This window comes from Nannospalax galili, unplaced genomic scaffold, assembly GCF_000622305.1.
Source record: "Nannospalax galili isolate Female #2095 unplaced genomic scaffold, S.galili_v1.0 scaffold1798, whole genome shotgun sequence".
Taxonomy (NCBI): domain Eukaryota; kingdom Metazoa; phylum Chordata; class Mammalia; order Rodentia; family Spalacidae; genus Nannospalax; species Nannospalax galili.
Genome location: NW_008341341.1, coordinates 515,130 through 523,997, shown reverse-complemented (window position 1 = coordinate 523,997; position 8,868 = coordinate 515,130). Strand labels below are relative to the sequence as shown.

Genomic DNA, 8,868 nt, shown 5'->3' with positions numbered 1-8,868 from the left:
ATTATCACACAGGAAAACCTGGCAGTTCCTATGCCAGAGGCCATGTTTTTGGTAGGGCATCTGTGGCGGCCACTTCAAAAGGTGAGTCAGGAAGAGAGGTAGGAGGCCCCCTGCTGAAAAGAGGAGTCTTTCCATCAGGTGCCGTCTAAGTGGATTCAAACACCTGGCAGAGATCTCCCAACAGTGCCGAGCTCCTTAGAGCTATCCGGACATGGAAGACTGTGACCCTCACAGCAGGATTCTCCAACAGGAGAGTTCTCAGAAAAGGATAGTCCCTTGAGTGTAGGGCACTGAGTGATCCCAGACTTACTTTCTTCCCCTTTCCCTAAGTCACAAAGTCTTTGCTTGAGACTTTAGGGAAGTCTCTCACCTGACCTCCCTGCCATTTGTCCCCTTGCCAGCAATGCTCAATACATCGTCAGTGGCTCTGATGATGGTTCCTTCTTCATCTGGGAAAAAGAAACCACCAACCTAGTTCGCGTCCTCCAAGGAGATGAGTCCATCGTCAACTGCCTACAGCCACACCCCAGCTACTGCTTCCTGGCCACCAGTGGCATTGACCCTGTTGTGCGACTCTGGAACCCAAGACCAGAGGTGAGGATACAGGCAAGGTAGGCCAGATAGCCAAAACCAGACAAAGAGTGGCGACCCTGTGCAGAGCCTCCGGCTAAGGCTTTCATGTCTGCGAAGAAAAATGAGCCACACAGTCTAGAAGCTGCTGGGACAGGTAAAGCTGGGAAGGTGGGATCTTCTAGATCCTAGAAAGCTCTAAATGCAGTGGGTATTTCTAGGGGTGAGAGTTGGCTTCTGCCTTCTTGGAGCATATTGTTGAGTCAGCTATGAAGATGAGGTGCCCATACACCAAGAGCAGTGGGGTAGGAGGGCAGACAGAACTAGCTCAGCTGTGGCCTCTCATGAGGATGCCTCCATCTCCCTTGGAACCCTTCCCCTCATGTGCTACTGTGATGTGTCCACCCAGAAGCCATTTAGGGACTGACTCCTCAAGTCCCAGGAGGTGCACAGGCTTTGGAGTCTGGTAACCTTAAGTTAGCTCTACCTCTTGACTGACTGCTTGTGCAACTTAACCATGGGGGTGATAGCACTTCTCCAACCTAGTGTGTGTGCTCTCCCCATATATTTGCTGTTGCAACATGTCACCCTGCAACATAGTCTTGTGTGTATGTTCACCCCAATGTATTTTTAAAAAATATTTTATTTATTATATTTATTTATTTATTTGGTCTTTTTGAGACAGGGTCTCCCTGTAGCCCCAACTGGCCCAGGACTCACAGAGATCCACCTGCTTCTGCCTCCCAAGTGCTGGGAATTATTTTTATTTTATGTGTATGAGTGTATTGCCTGCGTGTGAGTGCACCCTTGTCGTGCAGTGCTGCAGAAGTCAGAAGAGGGCTTCGGATTCTCCTGGAACTGGAGTTAAAGATGGTTCGTAGCCGCCATGTGGGTGCTGGGAATCAAACCTGGGTCCTCTACAAGAGCAGTCAGTGCTCTTAACTGCTGAGCCATCTCTCCAGCCCCAATCCCAATGTATTTTACCCTGCCCCACATGTACCTCAGTTTGGTGTGTCTAGTATATATCCTAAAGTTCGTGTTCCTCATCTATTCTAGTGTGTTCCCTTCGACCTGTGCATAGTTCCCATTGTGTAGCTCCGTGTGTGTGTGTGTGTGTGTGTGTGTGTGTGTGTGCGCGTGCGCTTGAACTTTCCTCCCCCAGATCCTATGTGTATGCCCTAGTACATGTACCACCCTCATATTGGTGTCCCTCCACCCTGAGCCCACTCAAACTGCCCCCCTCCTCCACCACAGAGTGAAGACCTCACAGGCCGAGTCGTGGAAGACATGGAGGGCGCCTCTCAGGCCAACCAACGGCGCATGAATGCAGATCCCTTGGAAGTGATGCTACTCAACATGGGCTACCGGATCACAGGCCTGAGCAGTGGGGGCGCTGGAGCCTCTGATGATGAGGACAGCTCAGAAGGCCAGGTGCAGTGCCGGCCCAGCTAGACACTCCTAGCTCCCAGTCCCCAGTCCCTGCTACTGGCTGGACCCTCCACCCTGGGTAGGAGGTCAGGGGGTTGGGTTCTCTTTGGTTTTGTCTTCCCACCCTACCCCCATTTTTCATTCCCCATTTTGTTAGTTTGGTATTGTGGTGGGGATTGCTGCAACTTGCTGGCTTCAGACTCTTGGGCTGATTGTCCCTTGACTGTCCCCAGCCCTGAGCAGAAAAGCAGGAGGGGGAGCCCCTTCATATGCTCCCACATCCTGCTTCCACATCCCTGGAAGGCTCTGGCCCTTCACAAACCCCCCTCTGCCTCCAGTGGGGAGGCAAGAGCTGAAACAGTCTTCAAGGACTGCCCTGCCCTTCAGTTGGCAGCAGAAAGGGAGCGGAACTCCCAGCTGGCAGAGGCTTGCCTTGGCCTGTTGCCACTCTTGCTCTCCCTCCTACAGGGCTAGCTCCCCTGTGGCCTTCTGGGAAGGTCCTGCCACAGCCAGCAGTGTTAGGTGGATGCTTGGGAAAGATGGGAGTCCCAGAGTGGGCAGTCAGGCCACCTGCCCTGGTGGCAGTGGAGCTCCTCGACTCCTCCTGGGCCTGCTGTCCTAGGCCACCTCTGGAGGATCTGCCTTTCCTGAAATGTGGCAGGGGGTGGGGCGTCTCAATCCCCACCCACCTGCACATGCAGAAACACTTCTTCGCCATGGCCACTCTCCTCAGGCGCTCCTGGCCTCACTGTGACCTTTCTGCGAGCTCCCAGCCAGGACTACTCTGCTGTGGTGGCGCTTCCTAAGGGCCCTTCTCGCCCTCTCTGTCCTTCCCGCCCCATGTGCTGAGCTGCCACAAAGACCAAAGAAGCGATGGCTTTTCTCTGTCCCCTGCTGCTCTGGGGGGATGGGGTGGGAAAGTCCCGAGCTCAGCCATCCCTCCCCAGCAGCCCCAAGCTTTACACTGGATGCGCAGTCACTCTACCACCAAGCCTCCCTCTCCCCTGCCCCTTGGCTCTTCTTGGGAGCTACTCTGGGAGTTGGTTCATCCCTGCCTCCCCCAGCCCTCTGTGCTTAGCCTGGGCACCAGCCCTCCAGCTGCAGCCTCTGGGGAGAAGCAGCCTCCCTTCCCTCCCTCCCTCCCTCCCTCCCTCACCCCTGTCTCTGCCAGGTGCCTCCTCTCAGTCAAGCTTCAGAGCAGCCCTGGAGACAGGAGGGCCACGTTAAAAGCTTTTTCACAGTTTTAAGAAGTCGAGGGGGGTGAGGCTAGTGGTGGGGGGTCTGGCACCATCTCATTGCTTTAATCTCAGCTACACAGGTGGCAGCTTCTCCCCCTTCCTGCCCACCCCAGGCCCTCTTCCCACCCCTCTCTTCTTGTAGCTTGGTAATGAAGTGTATTTATTGGTGAAGGGAACAGCTGCTGCTGCTTCTCCTGCTGCTGGGACTTGCTCCCCTGTTTCTTCTTCATGACCTTTCTCAAGCCAGGGAGGGGGAGCCAGGAGTATTGGGGCTAGGCCCTGGGCACAAGACCTAGCCTGGGTCCCTTTGCTTTCCTATGTTCTAGCCACCCGTCATTTCCTCCCTCCCTGACTCTGCCTCCCACCCCCTGCCTGCCCAGCCTGGGCCCTGCAGTGTGGAGGGACACATAAGCCTTACTGTCCTCTGGGGGCAGGAGCCGAGCCTTTTTGTTGCTCTGCTCCCAGGAGAGTGAGGGTGACGCAATTGATTAAAACCATTTTGTTCTAGTTGTGACTGGTGGCGTTTGTGGGGGGCACAAATGAGTCTTGGGTTCCTCCCTTTAAAACCTCTGTGACTGGAATAAGCACACCTCTGCCAGGAAGAATGGCACCTGCCTCCTTAGGGTCATTATGAACAGTGCCACCAAGCTCAGAACCCAGCACGGGTGTCTGGTCTGGCCAGCTTTTACTCTGACTTTCTCACCTATAAAATAAGGGGGTTTAAGTCTCGATAGTTTTTCAGACTTTCTAAACTGGAACCCAAATAAGAAATACACATTTCACCCTGTGATCCAAGATGTACATGCTTGCTATGTATATAAGGATCAAATGTTTTCCACAATAGTATTTACCCTTTCTACATGCCACATGTTCTGTGTACCTTTCTATTATGGGAATATTTCTGGTTTTAGCCTACTAAACTGATTTCACATCTCAGTTTTTAACCCTGTGCCCTAGATTATCAAATGATAGCTTAGACCAAAGGATTACAGAATTTCTCAGCTCACAGTATAATTATTATCCCAATAATTTTTTTGCCTGGAGCCCCCTAAGCCAAAAAAGTTAAATTTTTTTTTTTTTTTTTTTTTTTTTTTTTTTTTTTTTTTTTTTTTTTTTTTTTTTTTTTTTTTTTTTTTTTTTTTTTTTTTTTTTTTTTTTTTTTGGATCTTTTTGAGACAGGGTCTCCTTGTAACCCCAGCGGCCTAAAACTCACTTTGTAGACCAGACTGACCTTGAACTCAGAGAGATCTGCCTGCCTCTGCCTCTGCCTCCCAGTGCTGGGATTAAAGGCATGCAAGGCATGTACCACCACACCCACCTAAATTTAACTTATTAAGTGTTTAAATTGCTGGGCATGGTCAAATCACTTAGGAAGTATTTGTTATATTTTAAAATAATACAACTAAATTAGAATTTTTTTGAGATGGAGTTTCTAGCCCAATATGAACTCATTTACTATGCAGCCAAGGATGACCTTGAACTTCTGATGCTTCTGCTTGTGCTTCCAGAGTGAGTGCTGGGATTACAGGTGTGCACCTCCACACTGAGTTTGCATGGTGCAGTTTACTCCCATGCTGGGGGATGGAACCCAGGGGAATGGAACCCATGGCTTCGTAAATGCTAGGCAAGCACTATGTCAATCTACATCCAGCCCTATTTTATTCTTAAATAACTGCAGTTACTAGTGGAATCTGTGTACTTGGTAGACACTGCACAACTTGTCCAACTTTTATTCAAAGCAGACACCACCTCCCATATTTCCTATTCCACATTGACTCATTTACTTTTTATCACAGTGACCACTAAAAACTAAAATGATGCAGTCAAAAGCCATGCAGTACAATCTAATAGTGAAACTGAAAACCTCGAGTAGTAGTTTTCCCAGTAGCCAACAGATGCCGAGTACCTCTCAAACTTAAAACATTTTACTTTGTTCTTTGAAATTTGCCACCTTATCATAAGGTCCCTTGATGCCGTTTGGAAACCGTCATTAGTGCTAAAACAGTTTCACTGCAGAAACTTTATGAGTCTTCTATTTGTACCATCAGAGAGAATCAAGCTGGGTCAGCTGGCGGGTGCTTCATTTAGTTCTGGACACAAACTAGAAAGATATCCTGGGTTTCCAAACTAAAGTCCAAGGTCGGGCGTGGTCACGCACACCTTTAATCCCAGCACTTGGGAGGCAGAGGCAGGTGAATCTTTGTGAGTTCGAGGCCAGCCTGGTCTACATAGTGAGTTCCAGGACAGCTGGGGCTACAGGGAGACCCTGTCTCAAAAAGACAAAAAAAAAAAAAAAAAAAAGTCCAGAAGCTTCAAGATGATTTTCAGACCATGTAAAATAGGTACAGTGTTCAGGCCAAGAAGGTAATGTAGTGTTGCACCGTGGACCCTGATTCAGTTTGGCAGGGTTATAGAGTGGATGGGAAGGGTAGGCAAGTTGTGCAGATTTCCTCTCTTTAGGGAGAGACTATAGGCTTGATCCTCTAGGCAAGGAGGAGCCATTGGAATTCACCAGGTGTTCCCTTTCCTTTTTCCTCTTAATTAATACCTTTAATTTTCTAAGTAGTTTTAGGCTTATAGAAAATTGAGGGGCTGAGAAGATAACTTGGTTGATAAAGTGCTTGCCACCCAAGCATGAGGATCTGAGTTCATATCCCCTGCACCCTTGTAAAAATCAGGTGTGGTAGCATGCATCTGGAGCTGGAGTGGTGGAGACAGGAGGATCCCTAGAGTTGCCAGCCAGACAGTCCAGCTGGCAAGACCCTATCTCCAAAAATAAAATAGAAAGTCATTCATGATAGCATACACCTTCAATCCCAGCACTCGGGTGGCAGAGGCAGGCAAATCTCTGTTTGAGGCCAGTTAAGGCTACATAGATAGTTTCAGGACAGCTAAATCTACATAGACCTGTCTCAAGAAAAAACAAAAAACCAAAACTCCACATAGTGAGACCTTGTCTCAAAACAACAAAAAATCCTTAGGAATAGTTCTAACAAAATGTACATGGTCTATATTAATAGAATTTCAAAATCAGGGCTGGAGAAATGGCTCAGCAGTTAAGAGCACTTACTGCTCTGGTACCTAGGTTTAGTTCCCAGCATATGGCACCTAGTAACTTTCTGTAATGCCAGATCCAAAGCATTCGATGCTCTCTTCTAGCCTTCGCAGATATCAGGCATGCACATGGTGTACTTAGATACATCTTTTTTTAAAATTTTTGTGTGACAGGGTCTCCTAGTCCTAGCAGTGGCCTGGAACTATGTAGACCAAGTTGTCCTCAATCCCACAGAGATCCACCCACTTTCTTTAGGTTTTGACATAAAATCTTTAAAAAAAAAAAAGGGGGGGTGGGGGGAGCCATCCAACTGATGGCTCAGCAGTTAAGAGCACTGACTGCTCTTGCTGAGGACCTGGGTTCGATTCCCAGCACCCACATGGTACCTAACAACTGTCCCAAACTCCAGTTTCAGGGGACTCTGACACCCTCTTCTGACCTCCATGGGCATTGCAGGACATGAATGCACTTACACACATGCAGGCAGTACACTCATACACATAAAATTAAAAAAAAAGTTTGTGGGCTGGGGAGAGATGACTAAATAGTTAAAAGCCCTGACTGCTCTTGCAGAGAATCTGGGTTTGGTTCCCAACACCCACAAGGCAGCTAACAACCATCCATAACTCCAGTTCCAGGGAATCTGACAACTGGCCTCCACAGGCATTGCACACATGGGTGCACTTGCATACATGCAGGAAAAATACTTGTGAAAAATAAGCCAAGAGTAGTAGTTCACACCTTTAAATGCAGCTTTTGGAGGTAGAGGCAGGTGGCTCTCTGAGATGGAGGCCAGCCTGGGATGTTCTACATAGAAAACTCCAGGCCATCTGGGGCTACATAGTGAGGCCCTATATCAAATAATAGGGGCTAGAGAGATGGCTCAGTGGTTAAGAGCACTGATGGCTTTTGCAAAAGACCTAGGTTCACATCCCGGCACCCATGTGGCAACTAACAACCATCCATAACTCCAGTTCCAGGGGATCCAACACCCTCTTCTGTCCTCAGGCACTGCACAACATGGGTGGACTTAGAAACATACAGGCATAATACTAATACACATAAAATGAGTAATTTTAAAGCTCAAAATTGATTAAAAAAAGAGTATATAAAATAATCACTCATGGATAGGAAGATTCAGTGTTAATGTGTCAGCTATTTCCACCTTGGTCTATAGCTTCAACATCATCTCTAAAAGTCCAAGCTAGCTATTTGTGAATATCAGCAGAATGGTTTTAAGGTTTATATGGAGAGCCAGGCGTGGTAGCACACACCTTTAATCCCAGCAGAGGCAGGCAGATCTCTGTGAGTTTGAGGCCAGCCTGGTCTCTATAGTGAATCCAGGCCAGCTAGGGCTACAAGGAGACCCTGTCTCAAAAAGACAAAAACAAACAAACAAACAAAAAAATGAATAGCCAACGCAATATTGAACCAAGATGGAGCAGCGACACTACCCAACTTCAAGATTTATAAAACTAATATAATGAAGGCAGCACAATATTGACAAGAAAATTGACAAGGCTAGAGAGATGGCTCAGCAGTTAAGACCAGAGTTTGGTTCCCACTACCCATGTTGGGTGGTTCACAAATGCCTGTAACTGTGACCTGTGCAGGCACCTGAACTCGTACACACACACACACACACACACACACAAGTGACTAGCAAACCCCCAAACAGACCCACACAAAGCCAACTGATCTTTGGCACAGGAACAATCAGTTCAAGTATAGTCTTCAAAATCAACTTGTATGAAGACAACTAGACATTCATATGTCAAAAGAGAAAAACAGTCTAAAGATCTATTTAGTATATGTACCTCGAGTTTATGTATACCACATACATGCAGGAGCCCTCAGAGGCCAAAAGAGGATGTCAGATCCCCTGGAGCTGGGATTATAGGTGGTTGTGAGCTGCCTAACAGTGCTGGGAACCAAACTCTGGGTCCTCTAGAAAAGTAGCAAACACTCTTAACCACTGAGCCATCTCTCCAGCCCCAAGAAAAACAGTCTAAACCCTGACCTAACATTGCTCACAAAAGTTGACTAAAAAATATAGAAAAGCTGGGTGTGGTGGTGTATGCCTGATGTGTGGAAAAGCTGGGCATGGTGGTGTACACCTGTAATGCCAGGAAGCTAAGGCAGAAGGATCTCAAGTTTGATTTCAACCTGATCTACACAGACCTTGTCAAAACAAAATAAAAATCAGGAAATAAGAAAATTTGTGTGACCTTGAGTTTTGTAATGAGTTCTTAGATACAACACCAAAACTATGATCGATGAAAGAAAATGGGGGAGGCGGAGCTGGAGAGATGGCTCAGCAGTTAAGAGCACTGGCTGCTTTTGCAAAGGACCCAGGTTCAGATCCCAGCACCCACATGGTGGCTAACAACCATCTGTAACTCCAGTTCCAGGGGATCCCATGCCACCTTCTGACCTCCGTGGGCACTGCATGATACAGGTATACTTATATACAAGCAAGTAATACACTAATATACATAAAAATAATAAAATATGCTGGGCATGGTGGTGCACGCCTTTAATCCCAGCACTTGGGAGGCAGAGGCAGGTGGATCTTTG

At 47.7% G+C, this 8,868-nt stretch overlaps 1 protein-coding gene across 3 annotated transcripts in view; it reads left to right on the top strand.

Annotated features, from left to right (window-relative positions):
- Window positions 1-3,743, top strand: part of Wdtc1 (WD and tetratricopeptide repeats 1) — a 61,804-nt gene extending 58,061 nt beyond the window's left edge. For all 3 annotated transcript variants that reach the window (XM_017799065.2, XM_008836777.2, XM_029565217.1), the window contains 2 exons: window positions 402-594; window positions 1,825-3,743. In XM_017799065.2, coding sequence (XP_017654554.1) covers window positions 402-594; window positions 1,825-2,022 — 391 coding nt within the window. In that variant the 3' untranslated portion in view covers window positions 2,023-3,743. The remainder of the gene's footprint in view (window positions 1-401; window positions 595-1,824) is intronic.
- Window positions 3,744-8,868: the final 5,125 nt, after the last annotated feature.